This window comes from Argentina silus, assembly GCF_951799395.1.
Source record: "Argentina silus genome assembly, chromosome: 12".
Lineage (NCBI taxonomy): Eukaryota > Metazoa > Chordata > Actinopteri > Argentiniformes > Argentinidae > Argentina > Argentina silus.
In genome coordinates, this window is record NC_139666.1 from 22,297,478 (window position 1) to 22,319,418 (window position 21,941).

At 41.0% G+C, this 21,941-nt stretch overlaps 1 protein-coding gene across 4 annotated transcripts; it reads right to left on the bottom strand.

Moving 5' to 3' along the window:
* Positions 1-7,360: 7,360 nt before the first annotated feature.
* On the bottom strand, positions 7,361-17,920 carry LOC310812956 (guanylate-binding protein 1-like). 4 transcript variants are annotated; one of them, XR_014554533.1, is made up of 13 exons: positions 17,836-17,920; positions 17,543-17,584; positions 17,115-17,314; positions 16,889-17,016; positions 16,303-16,412; positions 12,498-12,691; positions 12,024-12,284; positions 10,618-10,898; positions 10,244-10,456; positions 9,909-10,011; positions 9,267-9,460; positions 9,084-9,145; positions 8,781-8,921 (listed from the first exon to the last, which is right to left on the bottom strand). XR_014554533.1 is itself a non-coding variant. In XM_083681733.1 (12 exons), exons 3-12 carry the CDS (start codon positions 17,308-17,310, stop codon positions 8,670-8,672), a joined length of 1,932 nt encoding a protein of 643 aa, XP_083537859.1. In that variant the 5' UTR covers positions 17,311-17,314; positions 17,543-17,584; positions 17,836-17,920; the 3' UTR covers positions 7,361-8,669. The 4 variants fall into 4 exon arrangements, 3 of the variants coding, with proteins under 3 accessions (XP_083537859.1, XP_083537860.1, XP_083537861.1); XM_083681733.1 differs by lacking the exon at positions 9,084-9,145 and having other exon boundaries at positions 7,361-8,921; XM_083681734.1 differs by lacking the exon at positions 9,084-9,145 and having other exon boundaries at positions 7,361-8,921; positions 17,543-17,587; positions 17,836-17,919.
* Positions 17,921-21,941: the final 4,021 nt, after the last annotated feature.

Here is a 21,941-nt window from a genome sequence, read left to right on the forward strand (position 1 = left end):
CAGGGCGGCCCGGGTTCGATTCCCGTCATGGCAAATGATTTTTGTAGAAAAATAAAATGAGTCCCAACGTGTGCAACAGAACAGTTCGAAATCTCGTTACATTTGCATCGTCATGAACATGACTTATATCAGGCTAGCTCATTTTTTCTTTGTTCATTTTAAGTGTAGAAACAATATTTCGTTTGTGACCATTTTTTTCTGCCGTTTTGACAACAGGCTCATGACTAAAGAACACACGGCTGTCTGCTGATTGACGCTTGACTGTAGATTTTCGCTTTGTGTCAAAAGAACTCCCTAACGCACACTTTTTCAAAGTAGGTGAATTCATCAGATCTGTTTGAAACAGTGCATTTTATCCATGCACGACGACTGCTTAGATACTCGCAGCACAGTTGCCCCATATAAATTGCCCATGAGCGCGGAGCTTGTCTTTGTCACTGTCGCAACTTTGCTCCATCAGCGGGAGAAGCCGCTTCGACGCCCCTGTTAGCACATGTTTCTCTAATTCCTTTGTTTCAGGCAAGCCACTGTGACGTCAGACGCCTTTACGCATACAGCTTTGCGATGCTTAGACAGTAATAACATAATTCATGTTTACATTTCTTTAATTTTCGACGCATTGTCGTTATTCGTGACGCATCAATGACCAATTGATTATATGGCAATGCAATGAAAAAAGCGTGTGGAAAACAGTGTTAATGACAGATTTGAGAAGCACATTTCTTCAATGTTGGCCGCATGGCAATCCTGTGCAGGTGACAATGGTAATTTTTCAAAACGACAAGGATATTTAAACACATGATTATTTGTTTGCTGTGCTCTATGGCCTCTGCTACAGACCTCATCGAAATGACACTTAGATATCTTAGGGTGTACATATCAAGTCTTCCCAAATGGTCTAGCGGATAGGCATCTGCCTTGTAACGCAGGGCGGCCCGGGTTCGATTCCCGTCATGGCAAATGATTTTTGTAGAAAAATAAAATGAGTCCCAACGTGTGCAACAGAACAGTTCGAAATCTCGTTACATTTGCATCGTCATGAACATGACTTATATCAGGCTAGCTCATTTTTTCTTTGTTCATTTTAAGTGTAGAAACAATATTTCGTTTGTGACCATTTTTTTCTGCCGTTTTGACAACAGGCTCATGACTAAAGAACACACGGCTGTCTGCTGATTGACGCTTGACTGTAGATTTTCGCTTTGTGTCAAAAGAACTCCCTAACGCACACTTTTTCAAAGTAGGTGAATTCATCAGATCTGTTTGAAACAGTGCATTTTATCCATGCACGACGACTGCTTAGATACTCGCAGCACAGTTGCCCCATATAAATTGCCCATGAGCGCGGAGCTTGTCTTTGTCACTGTCGCAACTTTGCTCCATCAGCGGGAGAAGCCGCTTCGACGCCCCTGTTAGCACATGTTTCTCTAATTCCTTTGTTTCAGGCAAGCCACTGTGACGTCAGACGCCTTTACGCATACAGCTTTGCGATGCTTAGACAGTAATAACATAATTCATGTTTACATTTCTTTAATTTTCGACGCATTGTCGTTATTCGTGACGCATCAATGACCAATTGATTATATGGCAATGCAATGAAAAAAGCGTGTGGAAAACAGTGTTAATGACAGATTTGAGAAGCACATTTCTTCAATGTTGGCCGCATGGCAATCCTGTGCAGGTGACAATGGTAATTTTTCAAAACGACAAGGATATTTAAACACATGATTATTTGTTTGCTGTGCTCTATGGCCTCTGCTACAGACCTCATCGAAATGACACTTAGATATCTTAGGGTGTACATATCAAGTCTTCCCAAATGGTCTAGCGGATAGGCATCTGCCTTGTAACGCAGGGCGGCCCGGGTTCGATTCCCGTCATGGCTCATTTTATTTTTGTAGAAAAATAAAATGAGTCCCAACGTGTGCAACAGAACAGTTCGAAATCTCGTTACATTTGCATCGTCATGAACATGACTTATATCAGGCTAGCTCATTTTTTCTTTGTTCATTTTAAGTGTAGAAACAATATTTCGTTTGTGACCATTTGTTTCTGCCGTTTTGACAACAGGCTCATGACTAAAGAACACACGGCTGTCTGCTGATTGACGCTTGACTGTAGTTTTTCGCTTTGTGTCAAAAGAACTCTCTAACGCACACTTTTTCAAAGTAGGTGAATTCATCAGATCTGTTTGAAACAGTGCATTTTATCCATGCACGACGACTGCTTAGATACTCGCAGCACAGTTGCCCCATATAAATTGCCCATGAGCGCGGAGCTTGTCTTTGTCACTGTCGCAACTTTGCTCCATCAGCGGGAGAAGCCGCTTCGACGCCCCTGTTAGCACATGTTTCTCTAATTCCTTTGTTTCAGGCAAGCCACTGTGACGTCAGACGCCTTTACGCATACAGCTTTGCGATGCTTAGACAGTAATAACATAATTCATGTTTACATTTCTTTAATTTTCGACGCATTGTCGTTATTCGTGACGCATCAATGACCAATTGATTATATGGCAATGCAATGAAAAAAGCGTGTGGAAAACAGTGTTAATGACAGATTTGAGAAGCACATTTCTTCAATGTTGGCCACATGGCATTCCTGTGCAGGTGACAATGGTAATTTTTCAAAACGACAAGGATATTTAAACACATGATTATTTGTTTGCTGTGCTCTATGGCCTCTGCTACAGACCTCATCGAAATGACACTTAGATATCTTAGGGTGTACATATCAAGTCTTCCCAAATGGTCTAGCGGATAGGCATCTGCCTTGTAACGCAGGGCGGCCCGGGTTCGATTCCCGTCATGGCAAATGATTTTTGTAGAAAAATAAAATGAGTCCCAACGTGTGCAACAGAACAGTTCGAAATCTCGTTACATTTGCATCGTCATGAACATGACTTATATCAGGCTAGCTCATTTTTTCTTTGTTCATTTTAAGTGTAGAAACAATATTTCGTTTGTGACCATTTTTTTCTGCCGTTTTGACAACAGGCTCATGACTAAAGAACACACGGCTGTCTGCTGATTGACGCTTGACTGTAGATTTTCGCTTTGTGTCAAAAGAACTCCCTAACGCACACTTTTTCAAAGTAGGTGAATTCATCAGATCTGTTTGAAACAGTGCATTTTATCCATGCACGACGACTGCTTAGATACTCGCAGCACAGTTGCCCCATATAAATTGCCCATGAGCGCGGAGCTTGTCTTTGTCACTGTCGCAACTTTGCTCCATCAGCAGGAGAAGCCGCTTCGACGCCCCTGTAAGCACATGTTTCTCTAATTCCTTTGTTTCAGGCAAGCCACTGTGACGTCAGACGCCTTTACGCATACAGCTTTGCGATGCTTAGACAGTAATAACATAATTCATGTTTACATTTCTTTAATTTTCGACGCATTGTCGTTATTCGTGACGCATCAATGACCAATTGATTATATGGCAATGCAATGAAAAAAGCGTGTGGAAAACTGTGTTAATGACAGATTTGAGAAGCACATTTCTTCAATGTTGGCCACATGGCATTCCTGTGCAGGTGACAATGGTAATTTTTCAAAACGACAAGGATATTTAAACACATGATTATTTGTTTGCTGTGCTCTATGGCCTCTGCTACAGACCTCATCGAAATGACACTTAGATATCTTAGGGTGTACATATCAAGTCTTCCCAAATGGTCTAGCGGATAGGCATCTGCCTTGTAACGCAGGGCGGCCCGGGTTCGATTCCCGTCATGGCAAATGATTTTTGTAGAAAAATAAAATGAGTCCCAACGTGTGCAACAGAACAGTTCGAAATCTCGTTACATTTGCATCGTCATGAACATGACTTATATCAGGCTAGCTCATTTTTTCTTTGTTCATTTTAAGTGTAGAAACAATATTTCGTTTGTGACCATTTTTTTCTGCCGTTTTGACAACAGGCTCATGACTAAAGAACACACGGCTGTCTGCTGATTGACGCTTGACTGTAGTTTTTCGCTTTGTGTCAAAAGAACTCTCTAACGCACACTTTTTCAAAGTAGGTGAATTCATCAGATCTGTTTGAAACATTGCATTTTATCCATGCACGACGACTGCTTAGATACTCGCAGCACAGTTGCCCCATATAAATTGCCCATGAGCGCGGAGCTTGTCTTTGTCACTGTAGTAACTTTGCTCCATCAGCGGGAGAAGCCGCTTCGACGCCCCTGTAAGCACATGTTTCTCTAATTCCTTTGTTTCAGGCAAGCCACTGTGACGTCAGACGCCTTTACGCATACAGCTTTGCGATGCTTAGACAGTAATAACATAATTCATGTTTACATTTCTTTAATTTTCGACGCATTGTCGTTATTCGTGACGCATCAATGACCAATTGATTATATGGCAATGCAATGAAAAAAGCGTGTGGAAAACAGTGTTAATGACAGATTTGAGAAGCACATTTCTTCAATGTTGGCCGCATGGCATTCCTGTGCAGGTGACAATGGTAATTTTTCAAAACGACAAGGATATTTAAACACATGATTATTTGTTTGCTGTGCTCTATGGCCTCTGCTACAGACCTCATCGAAATGACACTTAGATATCTTAGGGTGTACATATCAAGTCTTCCCAAATGGTCTAGCGGATAGGCATCTGCCTTGTAACGCAGGGCGGCCCGGGTTCGATTCCCGTCATGGCAAATGATTTTTGTAGAAAAATAAAATGAGTCCCAACGTGTGCAACAGAACAGTTCGAAATCTCGTTACATTTGCATCGTCATGAACATGACTTATATCAGGCTAGCTCATTTTTTCTTTGTTCATTTTAAGTGTAGAAACAATATTTCGTTTGTGACCATTTTTTTCTGCCGTTTTGACAACAGGCTCATGACTAAAGAACACACGGCTGTCTGCTGATTGACGCTTGACTGTAGATTTTCGCTTTGTGTCAAAAGAACTCCCTAACGCACACTTTTTCAAAGTAGGTGAATTCATCAGATCTGTTTGAAACAGTGCATTTTATCCATGCACGACGACTGCTTAGATACTCGCAGCACAGTTGCCCCATATAAATTGCCCATGAGCGCGGAGCTTGTCTTTGTCACTGTAGCAACTTTGCTCCATCAGCGGGAGAAGCCGCTTCGACGCCCCTGTAAGCACATGTTTCTCTAATTCCTTTGTTTCAGGCAAGCCACTGTGACGTCAGACGCCTTTACGCATACAGCTTTGCGATGCTTAGACAGTAATAACATAATTCATGTTTACATTTCTTTAATTTTCGACGCATTGTCGTTATTCGTGACGCATCAATGACCAATTGATTATATGGCAATGCAATGAAAAAAGCGTGTGGAAAACAGTGTTAATGACAGATTTGAGAAGCACATTTCTTCAATGTTGGCCGCATGGCATTCCTGTGCAGGTGACAATGGTAATTTTTCAAAACGACAAGGATATTTAAACACATGATTATTTGTTTGCTGTGCTCAATGACCTCTGCTGCAGACCTCATCGAAATGACACTTAGATATCTTAGGGTGTACATATCAAGTCTTCCCAAATGGTCTAGCGGATAGGAATCTGCCTTGTAGCGCAGGGCGGCCCGGGGTCGATTCCCGTCATGGCAAATGATTTTTGTAGAAAAATAAAATGAGTCCCAACGTGTGCAACAGAACAGTTCGAAATCTTGTTACATTTGCATCGTCATGAACATGACTTATATCAGGCTAGCTCATTTTTTCTTTGTTCATTTTAAGTGTAGAAACAATATTTCGTTTGTGACCATTTTTTTCTGCCGTTTTGACAACAGGCTCATGACTAAAGAACACACGGCTGTCTGCTGATTGACGCTTGACTGAAGATTTTCGCTTTGTGTCAAAAGAACTCCCTAACGCACACTTTTTCAAAGTAGGTGAATTCATCAGATCTGTTTGAAACATTGCATTTTATCCATGCACGACGACTGCTTAGATACTCGCAGCACAGTTGCCCCATATAAATTGCCCATGAGCGCGGAGCTTGTCTTTGTCACTGTAGCAACTTTGCTCCATCAGCGGGAGAAGCCGCTTCGACGCCCCTGTAAGCACATGTTTCTCTAATTCCTTTGTTTCAGGCAAGCCACTGTGACGTCAGACGCCTTTACGCATACAGCTTTGCGATGCTTAGACAGTAATAACATAATTCATGTTTACATTTCTTTAATTTTCGACGCATTGTCGTTATTCGTGACGCATCAATGACCAATTGATTATATGGCAATGCAATGAAAAAAGCGTGTGGAAAACAGTGTTAATGACAGATTTGAGAAGCACATTTCTTCAATGTTCGGTGGAAGAACGACAGATCGCCAAACAAGAGAATGAACGAGTGCTGGAAGCCATGATGATGGTAAGGAGATAGAGAAAGAGAGTGAAAGCAACTTAAAGCTGCGTTCAAATTGGCTTCCTCATCCCAAACCCAAGAGTCCACCATTCCACCAAGAGGACATACTCTGTGGTTGTGTGGTGGAATACCATGTTAAAAATACAACAATGATAAAACAAAACCAGAGCTGATGGTTTATCCAGAGACCTTTATTCACAAGTAATAAAAGTGAACAAGTTTGCAAAGAAGTTACTGTTATCATTTCAGTCCGCCATTTTATACTTTCAAATATAAGTGACCTCCCTCATATGCAAATCACTTATATCCACCAATATAATTTGTCTCCTACATCTCGTCACGTCCTGGTTTCCCCTCCCATTTCTAAAGACAGTTCTTGCGTTACTTCATATTGGTGATGAGCACATTGTGTTTATTACTGTGATTCTGGTGCCTGGCACGGTTGGCTTTATCTTCACCTACCAATCACACTGTTTATTCTATCCATGCATATCTGGTTTCCATAATCTGCTCTCAGCTTCTTTGTCCTGTCCACTTAGAATGTTCACAACTGGTTAAATTTATATCTGCTTCTCTTTTCTGTTTACCATTTCCTGCTTTCCCATGCCCTGGTCACCTGTTTTCTCCAAACTTTGCTCCCTCCTCGTAACCTTTAAAACATCTTCACTACTCTCCTCTCACAAATCAACCACTGGCCATCCTGGTCTTAATCCTCTCTCTACCTTTCCTTTGTGGAATTAGGAATCTTTATTTTCTATACAAATTTACCATAGTTGAGGGTAAAGGTTGAGCTTACAAGTCTCCAGGGAGTGAAGATAGTATCAGCAACACTGCCTCACTGATGAACATCTGCAACCATAGCAGTCACAATGCAAGAGAAAATCACTTTATTCACCACACAACCTCAAAATAATGATCCAAAAACATAAAAACAAAAGTTACATTTTAACTTTCCTGAAAAAAAAGCTTTAATAACAAACATATTTGTTTTTTATTATTCCGTTTCAGAACCAGAAGGATTTAATGGAGTGCAATGAGAAGAGAGCATATGAAATGCAGGCAAACATAAACAATCTCCAAAGACAGATTGTGGAGCTGTCACAGCCCCCACTAAGCCGCGGCAGCAACTGCACCATATCATAAATGAAGTCTACGAAAGTCCAGACGAGCACTTTAAGGAGAGTCTGCAGGGGACAGACAGCTGTTCCCATCATATCACATGTTCTTGGGACGAGGCTTTATAAGGCAAATTTTGTAGCACTCTTTCATGGCTAAGCAGTTCTCGCCACCGGCTATGAGAGGTGTATTCTTTGGTCTGTGTGTGTGTGTATATCGATGTTGTATATGGTACTGATGGCTCATAACATGAACCTGGCACTCCCATTTAGGATTTTGTTGTCTTTGTCATGAATACTATTTTTGTTACAGAATGAATGATTTATGTACTGTAACACAGTAGGTTCCAGTACAGGGGTCCTGAAAACAAATTGTAGTGCAACATGGAATTCTTCTACTGGAGGAGCCCGTCCTAGATCATCAAAGGAAGTCACTGAGGAAAGGTTCTGAACACTTGTGGTTCAATTCCTGCTGTGACAGGCCCCCATATAGCCCTGCAGTCAAAGGACAGTTGTTGCTGGTATAACAAGTGATACTGTTAGTGTTACTCTGAAAAATGTAGATAATTCATGGTGTTTTGATGGGATTGTTTACTTTATTAATACTCAAAAAATAGATGTGCTTAGGGAAATATGCATTTTGTGAAATGTGATCATAGAAAGTAGCTAAATGACATTTTAATCAAACACATTTTATTCTAAAGAAAGAAAGCCTTCTCTGTCTGTCAAGAGCTTGATGAAAACATGATCATTTTTAAAACAAACAAGAAAGTGTAAGCATGGGCTCATCATCAATATTATGCTTTTAAATATGTGTAGGGGAGTGGACACTTCAGTGATGGAGAATTATGGCACAAAGTTCAATAGTTTTAACAAACACTTCAGTATAAGGAGTGCATATAGAATATGTGGTTTACATAGTCATGAGGTTCCAACACAAACAATGTCATGTATCCTGGCACTATCAACAGACAGATATTTGCCTCTTCATTGCAATACAGCTGCAAAAAAATCTTGCTCCATTGATTACTTTAAATGTTGAATGAGGTATAGAAAGTGTGACTTTAAGGTAGTATATTTCATTAGTTAGTATGACTGAAAATGTATTTACAAGCTGTGGTAATAAAGCTGCACAGTCTAGAAAAACACTCAACAAAGTTTTCATCTTTGTCTTTTCAAACAATGTCAATGTACATGAAAGACACATTTTACCCAAACATCCACTTCCAAGCCTTGGGTCCATACTCTATAACTTTGGACGTGGCTAATAGACCGCCCCCAACCATTGTGCCATAAACAGGGACAGCCAATGCCCCTGTGCCTGCGACATCCATCCATTTGCAGATGGTCGGCTGTTGGGACTCCTGTTGTTCCTTAATCTCATCTTTGATGGTATTTATGTTATCCTCCATACCCTTTGCCTTCTTGTCAAAGCCCTCGTCCATGAGGGCCCTCTGCTCCTGAAATCAATAAAAAACAAATACACATTAACTCACCAACTGCCAAAGAATTCCGGAACACTCACCACCCAGAGTGTCGAGTGTTCTATGTGGTATTTTCCTAATAACAATACTTTGATTGGCTACAAAACGAAGCATCGTAATAATTTATTTTTTATTCACCCTTGGCACTCCCTTGGCACTCTAGCATGTTGACCACTGGACGACTTTCTTTACCCTCGGCACTAGATGAGTTAAATGGAGATTCCAAAGAATCTGAATGGATTAACCCTAGCCAATTTGGTTCTCAGAAAATACTGTAACTAGAATTCTCTCTCTCTCTCTCTCTCTCTCGATACTACATACCGCAAGTTTGGCCTCCAGCAATCGTTGATTCTCCAGCCTGGCGATCTCTCGTTCTTCCTGTATCTTCTCTGCCAGTTGTTTCAAATGCTCTTTATTTGATTTCTCCTGGTCCTCAATCAGCTGTTTCTGGATCAACATCTGTTCCTCTGCCACTCTCTGAGCCTGTTCTGCTGCCTCCCTCTTCACCTTCTCCACTGCAGAGAGAGATAGATAGAGAGAGAGAGAGAGAAAGCATAACAGAGGCAGTTGGTCAATTAAGGGCTTTTGGTTGATTTTAAATTGGGTTTATTTATAATAATTTACAAAAATTACCAAAATACCTTCATAAGTAGAACAAGTGTTGTACCTCTTCATAACCAAATAAATAATGACTTATTACTGCATGTACTGTATGAATGCTGCATTACAGCCTCACAGATATCCAAATGACAAATCTATATTTACTTCCTGGAAAAGTATTTGCATCATAAAATCATTGTTCCAAGAAGTAAATATAAGTTTGTCATCTATGAGGCACACAAAACAATGATATATACAGTCCACATACTTTGAGTGAAGTACTCCTTTAATGCTGTCTTAATTGTGGTCAAGGGGCACTTTTTGAGGTGCCTCGTTGGGAGGAGGCATCTCTCCATCTCTTACCTTCCCTCTTCTGTTCTTCTTTGCTGAGAGACTCGTCTGCTGCCTGGATAGTTTCTCCTACGTTAGCCTTCCTATCCAGATACTCGCTCAATACCTCCTCACTCTGAAAACACACATTAAAGTGAATGAGCAAACATGAAACTTAGATAGACGTTCACAAATATGAGTTTGTCTCCATTAAAATGGGTAATTCTAAATCATGCTATTAGCCCGATTGTGGTTCAGTGAAAAATGATTCCATTTAAATGCATTTTTATTTTTGAATTTAAAAAATAAACTGTAAAAACAGTGATTTTACTATGCACTGAAAATGTTAAATGTCTCCACATGCATACCATAAATCCTTTGCCTTTCTCAGATTTGAATTGTTGGATCAGCTTCTTGAGGTTTTCACGGTAGTGTTTGTAGCCTCCTGAGCGCATGTAGGAGCCCTGACCCACAGCCTTCTCCAGGGGCCCAAACACACGTGTGATGACAGCTCTGCACACCCTCCGAGACTCCTCAATGTTCTTCTTACATATCTCATTATACTCAGTCCGCAGATCACTCTGTATAAAAGAGAGGGATTGGAGAGAGAGATAAAAGATTGAGAGAGAGAGAGACAGAGGGATCAACAGAATAAGAGAAAGGGATATATTTAAATGGAGAAGGAGAGAAAAGGATTTTTTTCTGTTATCTGATAAAGCAGGCCACATAAAGAATACAATACCATGAGCTTCTTCTGGTGACTTTCTTCCTCATCTTTGAAGCTGAGACTCATGAAGGTTTTGAGAGCTTCTTTCTCCACGTCCCCATGCATATCAGACAGCACCTTCTGGGTCTCCGTAGGGAAGGTAACTTTTCTGGCCATCTCTGTCTGGTACTGCTCCAGTGCTTTGGTTACAGCTGTACAATTCTGGATCTTGGCTAGAGCCTCTACCGCACTGTCCAGACAGGGAATCTGGTCACTGCTGATCGCCTTTGTGTACATGACAGCCAGGTTCGCCAACACTGACAGAGACAGAAGACATGATAGACCTTACACAGCAGCTTGTACATACACCAACATCATCCATCTACGGGTCATAAATCACTCATAATATCAAACCACCATTCTCTCCTAAAATATGAAACAAAGACTTTGACAATAATTGCAGATGTACATATGCCCATGAGAACATTTTTAGAATTATATCTTTATTTCTGGACTATCTGCATTTCACTGCAGCCAGTCCTAAATGAGAGGTGAGATTTCCCCTCACCCAATCATGATTGCGGCTGGGACCAGCGCGCATTTCAAACACGCCCAATCTCCTGCTGGCATGAGAAAGGCATAAAGAGCTGACTTAAAGGCATAAAGAGCAACTAAAACAAACCTTGGAAACTGATCAATTCCGTAAATATTGACAACAATCGTTTTCTTCCTCCTTGAACTATTATGGCATTGCAATGTTTCTCCAAACCATAACAATTAGGATTGAAGTCATCTTTATTAATTTTTCCAATCAAATTCCTGTGTGTTTCTTAGAATAGTAATAAAATTCCATCTTTATAAATAAGTGTTGTTTCTCTTGTTTTGACAAATGCTGGCTCTATGAACAATTAACAAACTTACGAAGATAGACATCAAATACCCTTCAGATTATTGATATGAGACTGACTGTTGAAGTAATTATTCTGTAAAAGAACAAATCCAGAGTTTTACTTAAGAATCTCTGCTTAAAATTGTTTGTAGTGCACTCAGGTAATTAAGTATTAATTTGAAATAATAGCCAAATTAATAATTCCAAGTAATTAATCAACAGTATTTAGATCCCTGTACCTGCTACAGGTCTAGAGACCAACACAATCTCTAGTTTAGATCTACAACAACAACTTCATGCACAATACCACAACACAATTCTGTGCTCTACACACAAGGTGAATAGCCATGGGTGATGTGTATGCCCCTAATCATACAAACTAATTTGTGAACGCATGGGAAATTAGATGTGTCAGGAAAACATATCCTTGCACTGCATAATTATGCATAAGAGAAAGGACAAAAAGTAGGCTAGTAAAGGCTGCATCAACAGTTGAATAGTAAACCAGTGCTTAAATAAAGGCTGTAGATGCTTAGTAGGTGAGGTTACTTACTGCTGCCAGTGACCTTCAGGCCTCCTATCATGGTCTTGGTCTCAGCTCTGGTGTAGATGTAATCACAGAACTCCTTAGACTGCTGGACAAACTTGGGTTCCAGGTCTGCATCTGTCAGCTCCTCCATTCTTTGCAAGTCCTCAGTAGTGGCCGGACGCTCAAACACAAAGCACTTCCTTAGCTGAAAGAATTTCCGTAGGCACTCCCGAGGGCGGTTGTATTCCTCAATCTTCTTGTATTGCTTAATCTTCTGGGGGTCTCCTGTTTAATCAGTAAATGAAGTATATAGACATTCAACTATAGTACATGTGAAATGTTCACAAGAAAGTTAAGCTAAGTGAAATCACTGCTATTTCATTAATAAACGATGTTGGAGACTGATGTGACGTTGTGTCCCACAATCCTGAAGTTTATTCTTTAGGACAATATGTAAAATGCTTATCATCATCTGCAAGTCATGATTCCACCTCTCACCTTTCAACAGTTTGAGGGAATTCTCCAGGTACTCATCTGCAGTGATGGCCTGTCCGTCAAGCTGTAGAAGCAGAGTGAAATCTCTGACAGTCCAAATGAAGGAAGGGAAGACCTTCATGAACTCATTGGACATGGCGTCCTCTCCCTTTGCCTTTGTCTTCACCTTGATGTGCTCTGTCAGTTCAGTCACGTAGCTGCAGGGGGCGGTGTTCAGGAGGAAAACCTCTTTCCAAATGAATAACATACACTAGTACAGTGTTTTTCAACCTTTTTTGAGCCACGGCACATTTTTTACATTGGAAGAATCTTGCGGCACACCACCAACCAAAAATGTTACAAAATGACACTCTGTAGCCTGATACAGTATATATAATTACAATATTATATACATTTCCTCTCCTGTTGTTTTTTCTGGCAGTGCCTTGCAAAATAGGAAGTTTTCTCTAATGGCGTTTAAGCTGCTTGGCACCATGGCGCTGTTGGAAGATAGCTTTCGCTGTATTGCCTCGAGCTCACCGTCTTTGCTTTCTTGTTACCACCACTCATACTAGGGCCTGCTACTTCACCTGGGTCAGAATCTTGTCCAGGGCCCAGTTCGGAGTTTACATTTTTTCCTTTTTAAAAACTTCTCCATCACTGTCACCACGACCTGTCGCATGCGTCACTAATTCTCTTGTCTCTAAGAAGGAACGAGGCAATTAGCCTGCTGCCACCCGGACGAATATTACATTACTCTGCCAGTCACTATATTACAGCACAGACACTCGACAATGGCATTTTATTTGCAGATAATAATTAATAAATGTTAATTAAAAAAAAAGTGAAATTGGATAATTTCTCACGGCACACCCAACGATCTTTCACGGCACACTAGTGTGCCGCGGCACAGCGGTTGGGAAACGCTGCACTAGTACACATATGCAAAAACTCTAACAAAGGTTAATCGATCAATTGATTAAGCTAATACTTATTCTTTAAGACTCACACACACACAAACATTTACATTTTACACATTTAGCAGACGCCTTTATCTACAGCAACTTACAACAGATAGATTTGTCTAAGTAAGTGAATCATCTATTCATCAGTCATCACAAGAAAAACTAATCTATGATAGGACCAGGGGCTATTGGCAGTCACAATGCTAGAAGATGAAGAAGAATTAACTTTTTTTTTTATTTAATTTTTTTTTATTTACAGTAGAGAAACTGTACAGGGGGGTAGTGGGGATGATATAATGTTTATTTTCCTGAGAGACCCTTGGAATGTTGTTTTACCACTCAAGGTACCCCAGCCCCACAGTCCCGGGTGACACAGGCCAGACTCACTTGCATAGACTGATGTGAACCATGTATCCTGGTTTGCAAACTCTTTGTGGGTGCCACTTCCCTGCTGCCAGTTCTCCTGGACAGTCATTTATTGTCCCAATTTGACTTAACTAATAAATTGTCTGTATTCAACTTTAAATTTGAGTATCCACTTTCTTCTACACATCACTGACTTTTCATCTTCAATATCGGAAACAGGGGATAATCATCATTACAGGGGATGAAGAGGTCTTTTGGAGGGACAGTCAAGATATATCCTGAAGAGATGGGTCTTCAGTCTACAGTGGAAGATAGGTAGTGACTCAGTCCTGACAGCAGTGGGAAGCTTGTTCCACCAGCAGGGTGCCAGGACAGTGAAAAGTCATGACTAAAAAGCACAACTGCTGCATCCACGTAGAGGCGGAGGTGCCAGGCGGCCAGCCGAGGTGGAAGAGTGGAGTGATTGGGCAGAGGTTTGGAAGTAGGGAGTGGCTGTTCCCTTTGCCACCCTTTAAGCGAGCACCAGGGTTTTGAATCTGATGCGAGCTGCTACCGGGAGCCAGTGAAGGGTGCGAAGGAGGGGGGTGACATAGGAGAATTTGGGGAGACTGAACACCAGACGAGTGAGGAGCCTGGCCAAGAGTGCGTTGCAGTAGTCATGGCGAGAGATCACAAATGACTGGACCAAGAGTTGTGCTGCTTCTCTTGTGAGGAAGGGACATATCCTTCTGATGTTGTAGAGGAAGAATCTTCAGAAGTGTGCTGTCGCTGTGATGGGTCGCCGCACAGGATATGTGGTTGTCAAGGATCGTGAGACAATTGGTTAGAGACAGCACGTTTAAGGGTTTTAGATAAGAATGAGAGAAGGGATACGGGTCTGTAGTTATGGAGTTGGTTTCTTGAGAAGAGGCTTGACTTTGGCTGTCTTAAAGGCAGCTGGGACAGATCCTGTGGATAGAGAGGAATTGATTATGGTGGTAAGGAATGGAAGGAGGTTTTGGAAATGGATTGGAGAAAAGGGGAGGGGATAGGATCGAGAGGCAGGTGGTTGCCCGCTTGGATGTGACCAGTTTTAGAATATCATCAGGGGAGCGGGGGGAAATAGCTGATAAACCAGAGACCGAGTGTAGCGCAGTGGGTTTGGGAGAAGTGGTAGCAGTGTTGGCGAGAGGTAAAGAGAAAGAGCTGCTAATGTCATCAACCTTCTTTTCAAAGGTGACAAAGTCATCTGCAGACAGTGAGGAGGGAGGAAGGGGAGGAGGTGGGTTGAGGAGTGAGGAAAATGTGGAGAACAGTTTCCTTTGGTCAGAGGCAGAGGATTGAATTTTGGAATGGTAGTAAGAAGCTTTAGCAGCTGATGCAGAGGTGGTGTAGTTGAGGAGAGAGAGATAAGGATTTAGGTCATCAGGGAGGCTGGTTTTTCTCCATTTCCTCTCAGCTGCCCGGAGCCCTATTCTACAAGCTTGCAGGGTTTCAGACAGCCAATGAGCGCGTGGAGAGGATCATGCTGGCCTTGAGGTCAGTGGACAAAGAGAGTCGAAGGATGAGGAAAGAGTGGACAGGAGGGTGGAAGAGGCTACATCAGTGGATAGAAGTGAGAAGGATTTAGAGGGTAGGGAGGATAAGACAGAGGAAGAGAGAGCGGTGAGGGAGAGGGTACGCAGGTTGCGACGAGAGGAAACAGTGTGGGTAGAGTCTGACTGGGAGGGGGTGGATTTGAGGGGAAGGGAGAAGGATACAAAATGATGATCAGAAACTGGAAGAGGGTTAACAGTAAGGTTGGAGGTATGGGAGGATCTGGTGAAAACAAGGTCGAGCTGATTGCCCGCTTTATGAGTCGGAAGAGAGTGGGACAGGGTAAGGTCGAAGGAGGAGAGAAGGTCAAGTACTCCGGACGATTGAAGCTTCTCTGAGTGGATGTTGAAGTCACCCAGTAGTCAGAGCAGTGTGCCGTCTTCAGGGTAGAAGCTGAGAAGGACATCCACCTCTTCCAAGAAGTCGCCAAGCTGGCCTGAGGGACGATTGATAACAACAATGTGAAGTTTGACAGGTGAGGTAACAGAAACAGCATTGGATTCAAAGGTGGATATGGACAGGTGTGACAGGGGAAGAACATTATGTGACCACTTAGATGAGATGAGGAGTCCTGTGCCTCCCTCTCAACCAGAGTCTAGGGGAATGAGAAAAGGAGTAGGCATCAGAGAGGCTTGCTGGAGTAGTTGTGTTTTCCGGTGAAATCCATGTCTCTGTGAGAGCAAGGAAATGGATGGAAGCAGGCGTAAGCTGAGATAGCATCCGCTTTCCACAACGCTGACTGGCAGTCTTCCTGTGACAATGAGGTCATGGTCAATTGAGCATGATGGGTAGATTAGATTTGATAGGTTGCGGTATAGAGATAGAGGGTTTGTGGGCAATACAAGGTGTAGGTCGGGCCTAATCACTCAGAGTAGTGAAAAAATAAATACTTAGTAGTTTGACACACATACACCAAAGGATACTTTATGTTTTCTAAGGCCTTGTTGTCAATAGTCCCCATACTGTTGTACACCAGGACGCTACTCAGTAACACAGCCAGGCAGAAGATCCAGGTGTCGTTCTTCTCATCTCCCTGAATAATACAAAAACAATAAGCAATCAATGTGATACTATAGAGGCAGCTGCCATAGCCCACTAAGCTAAAGCCTAGGCATTACCTCAGGGAGCCAAATAATAATAAAATAAAAAATAATACAACTACATTTATATTTTCCCCTATTACAACTGGGTCATGCCACCAATATGCTCTACATGGTTCGAGGAATGTGTAACAGAGGTGGTTTGGAGACGATGCTCACATGATGAGAAGCCTTGCCTGAGACCTGTACACTTGCATGTGCTCCATGGGCTTATAGTAAGGTTTAGCATTTGTGGTGTAAAGAGGACACAGGGTTAGGGTTAGGGTTAGGGTTCAACACCTGTCAGTCACATGTGCATCAAAAGATTGTGTTTGCCCACTGTGTCAGGCCTGTCAAATAAAGATGTCTAAATATTCAAAAGTAATTAAATATGTTCAAATATGCCCATGCCCAATGCCAGTTTTCCTACCTTCATAACATCCCCCAGTCCCTCAGTGTCCAGCAGCACCAGAGTGTGTCCAGGTTTAGAGGGGTGAGGCACACACCACATCCAGATACCTTTAGTCTCCGACTCTATAGTGGCTCCCAGGGCAAAACCTGAACACAATGAAACATGACAGAAAATTTCACTAAAAATAATATTTATTCAATGAAAACGATAGAAAACATAGTAATGTCTGCTTAGACAATCTCACCTTTTTGCTGTAAAGCGAGTTTGTTCATGAGGTAGGATTTGCCGGTGCGATACAGCCCGGCCACCGCCACAACCACAACAGGCTGCTGGATCCCTTCCAGAATCGTCAGAGCGTCAGACACGACTCGGAAGTTTCCCTCTGGGTCGTTCTCAATCAGACACACTGGTTTCTCCATCCTCACTGTAGAACCTGCCATTACCCTGGTCAGCAAAATCACCACAAACACATGACGACAGGACAGATCTGATTACTGCATGATAACTACAATCAAGTTATTTGGTTAGTTAGTATAATAACTTAATCTGTATCAAAACAGAATTACTTGTTTATTATTCAATCGTATTACCATTGTGGTTTGATAAAAGAAACATATAAAACGAAGAATGACAGAGGTGCTCCAATACCCTCCTACACATGCAGCGACCTACCTTGAAATCACAGACTGTCAGACGAGCGGGTTTTCGGTTCTGCTACTGGCACAATGAAGAACAGGTTGAGCCGCACAACTTTTACACGTGCTCTATCTTGACATAGTTTACGTATGTTTATGTCACTGTACAACTTAATCTGTACCGACTGTCTTGTTTATTATTCAATCTGATTCCCCTTCTGGTTTGATAAAATAAACATATATTACCGAGGATTTATGAAGCAGAAAGTTAGATGGTTTTCAATGCACCTTTACAGAGTTGTTTCAATAAAGATCTACAGATGTACTTACACAGACGGAGAACTACCTTAATATCACAGATTCTTTCGTTTGGGTTGGAGCCGTTTCAGTTGCTGCTTCTGAGATGGCTCACGATCCGACAATTACACCTTCGGTTTCGCGACTTCAAAATAAAAGCGCGAGGAAAGCGATCACTGGAAAGTGTTGGGATAACAATATTATATTTATCATCAAATAAGGAAATATTACGTAACAGGAAGTATGTACAATTTCAAAAAAAGTTATTTTTATCATAATAATGTACATATTTGTGCAATTGCATGTCATTTTACATAGGGCATATACAATTAGATTAGATTCAACTTTCATTGACTGTACACACATAATATTTAAAAGCTAAACTTGATTTTTAGTACCAGTCTACTCTGCAACACTTCTATAATATGAATCAAGTGAGTTTCAACCATGAGCGGTGTCATAAAGTTTTTTTTTTTTTTTTTTTTACGATGGCCAGCAGTTCAAAGTGCCCCATCTGGACTGCATAGGGCACACATAATGGATTTGATAAAACTAAGATTCTTAGAAGATAAAATCATTTTACCAAATAAAGAGTCCAAAACTGTGAGTGAAGTTCCAATTGTTTAATCCCAAAATGCATCAGCTGTATACACGATTCAAGATTCAAGATTCTTTATTTGTCACATACATTTGTCACATGCATACAGTGACAGTGCCACAGAGGAGTGCAACAATACATTTTAAATAAATAGAATATAAACAGCAGTATAAACAGCAATGTAAGTAATGTACACAATGGAATGACTATATACAATGGCATTGACAGGTTGTCAGTACAGTTAATTACAGTGAAAGATGAGTCTGCAATGGGTAATTATGTGTGTGCAACCCATTATGTGTTCTCTATGCAGTCTAGATGGGGCACTTTGAACTGGTGGGTCACAGTAAAAAACTGTCAACACTTTGTATGACACCGCTCATGGTTGAAACTCACTTAATTCATATTCAAGAAGTGTTGCTGTGTAGAGTGGTAGTAAGAATCAAGTTTAGCCTTGGACATCTTCTTTGTACATTCCATTACATGTGTCCTATGCAATCTTTTATCGGGGGAATTCGGATATTAGACGAATTACAAACCCTTTAAAATACAAATAGACCTAATACATTGAGAGGATTAAATGTTTATTTTCTGAGATAAGTTAAACATAATTTGTGGTTCCTTGAGCCACATTGTTTATTTCTAAATGTTTAAAAAGTTTAACGTGGTGCTTTTATTTTGAAGAAATCCGTATTCACATACACCCGAGGTAGGCGGGCGTAAAAGTGAAAGTGAAACAGTTTATGTGAGGGTGTAACCAGCTGTGTTTCGCACGCATATTTTCAAACGAGCTTTATGTCTGAATTCACTGTTTTTTTCCCTTGTCCCACACCCTGAGTTTGAATCTTTCTGCAATGTATTTCAATACAAAGGTCAATGCATAGATAGTTTCCACCTTTCGAGAAGGACCCAATGATCAAGTATAATAGCTTAGTGATGGACTTTCATATAAAGCATTCATTGTGGTGACTTTATTGTAGGAACCATAATGTGGCTTATGCATTATTGAAGAGAAGTAATCACAAGTCATCTGTATTGTGTGACTATTTCAGAAAACTGAAGATTACCAACTATTGGGACACACATCCTATTTGGGTGTAGCAGTCTTTGCACACTTATAACACATGCTATGTTACTGAAAGGACATGGTTACTGTAAATGAAAATGAAAATGAAAGAGTTTGATCGTCCGTTCTGGGAAAGACTCCAAAATAGATTTCCTAGAATAGACAGTTAAACTCTTTCATTAAAGTGATAAACTCGTGACATTGAATGATATGCTGTTTGTATTCCATCGTGGTTCAGGCTTATAGGCCAATACTCAGTTGCCACTTTAGGGAATTTGCTACGGTTCGCCCTCCTAACCAACCCTCTGGCACCACCTCGAGGCCGCGGCGGTCATCACTGGAGCGTCCTCCTTCGAGTCGACGGCGCACATGGACCCGATCCCCAATCAACGTACCTACAACCCATCCCCAATCAACGCCCTACTTAAACACTGCTTGAGCTTCAGTCCAGTGCCAGAACGTACTGTGACCATACGGTAACTTTTGTGTATCTTCGCAACTACGCTTCAGCCCTCCAGTGAAATAAATATATGTTCTAATAAATAATATGAATGAATGAATGAATGACCTTGTATTTGTTTGGTCTCTACCTGTATTTTGTTCAGCCTTCAATGCCAGGACTGGACTGCTGTCTGAGATGGACCCTGGTGCCCAGTGTTCACAAAAGAGTTTGGTATGGTGAAAATAATTTGAATTCTGCTAACCAAGAACACTATGTTTTTCCTATGTTGCTAATTCTGCTAACCAAGAACACTATGTTTTTCCTATGTTGCTGCTTCCACAGCAGTTTCTGAAGAAATGCCATCTCTGCCAGTGCAGACAGCACATTATGCAGCTTCCTCTGCGCATGTAAGCATGTTGGGATGGATTGCATTCTCACATACAATGAATAGGGGGGGGGATGCATTGCAAAACAATGGTAGTTGGTATTGCATGTGTATTTCAAATGCTGGCCATTCTCTATAAGGTGTTTTGAATAACTGTATTCCATTCTTTGTTGTAATATTGTTTTAGTATAGTGTGAATAGCTACTATTAATTCATGTATGTGCTGACATATTTTGGCATACAGGCTAAAGGAGGACACCATGTATGTGGAGGGATGCTCATCAGGGAGGACTTTGTCCTGACTTCAGCACACTGCTTAGAGTGAGTCTTTGTCTTGAAGAGTCAAAATGAGCAATGATGCACTACAACGTTACAGTACGGTATGTCTCATGAGACTACAGTACTTTCTTCAAAACTATTCAATCTCAATGCCGACCATTCCTTTGGACCTGGATAACTGTTTATATTTAATTCCATGTCTTATCTTCAAACTCCATATGCAACCCTATTTGACCTGGTTTATTCCATAAGTAGGCATGAAACTGAAATTCTTATTTTTTTCATGTTGAATTCTTGTTTTGTGAACATTTAGAAATGATTATTGAATAAAATGGTATATGTAAACTATTATAATGGATTGATATGACGCGAAATCCATCTACTGTGTTTCTAAATTAATTATTGTCAGTAAAGGTTATAATATATAATATATGCCATTTAGCTGACGCTTTAATCCAAAACAACTTACATTGCAGTGAGTGCATACATTTCAGTATATATGGTCCCAGTGGGAGTCAAACCCACAACCTAAGCGTTGTTAGCACCATGCTCTACCAACTGAGCCACAGAGGACCAAATTTCAATGTTGAGGACCACCTGTTCACATTCTAAAAATATTCATATTCATTCATGGTATCGTCTATATTCACTTCATATATTCACTAGGTTCTTAACCAAACCTGAAACTAAAACGAAAACTGGCCATGAAAATACATATTCATAAAGGATAAAGCAGCAGGGCATAAGTTTGTCGGATATCTGCCAACTCTGGCCATCGCAGTGAAATTCAGTTCCAAGTTCCAAACAACAATATCCTCCCTCATAATAATATAAACCCCCGAAATGGACATTCAGTGTGGGACATTAGCTGTTGTGTTTTCCACTCCCCTAGAACACTCCTTGCCATATCAACATGTTTGTATATGTTACAGTGTAACTAGGGTGTAACAGTTACACCCTAGAGTGCAAGCTGACTCAAGGGGTGACATATTTTAGAAATTATTTATTCTGAAAAAATAAACGGAAAACACAATAGTGGTCCTCAGTGGCTTTACTGGTTCAGGTATTAACTGCCAACTGAGCTTAGTTGGAACAATACAAATGACAATGTAAAACAATAACAGTATTATATCAAAATCACAGTGTTATATCAAAATCTCAATATTTAAAAAAATATGATACAACCTGTGAGCTGCCTGGTTGCCTTGGCAACGGTAAACTTACAGCGCTGCTCATCAGCGGTTCGGGCTCTGGCTCTAACCGTCTACCTTCTCTTAACCGTTAGGAGAAAACGAATAAAAACAAAGAAAATGTAAACTACAAAACACTCTAACATTAAATCCTACCCATATATATGTATCAGTGGAGT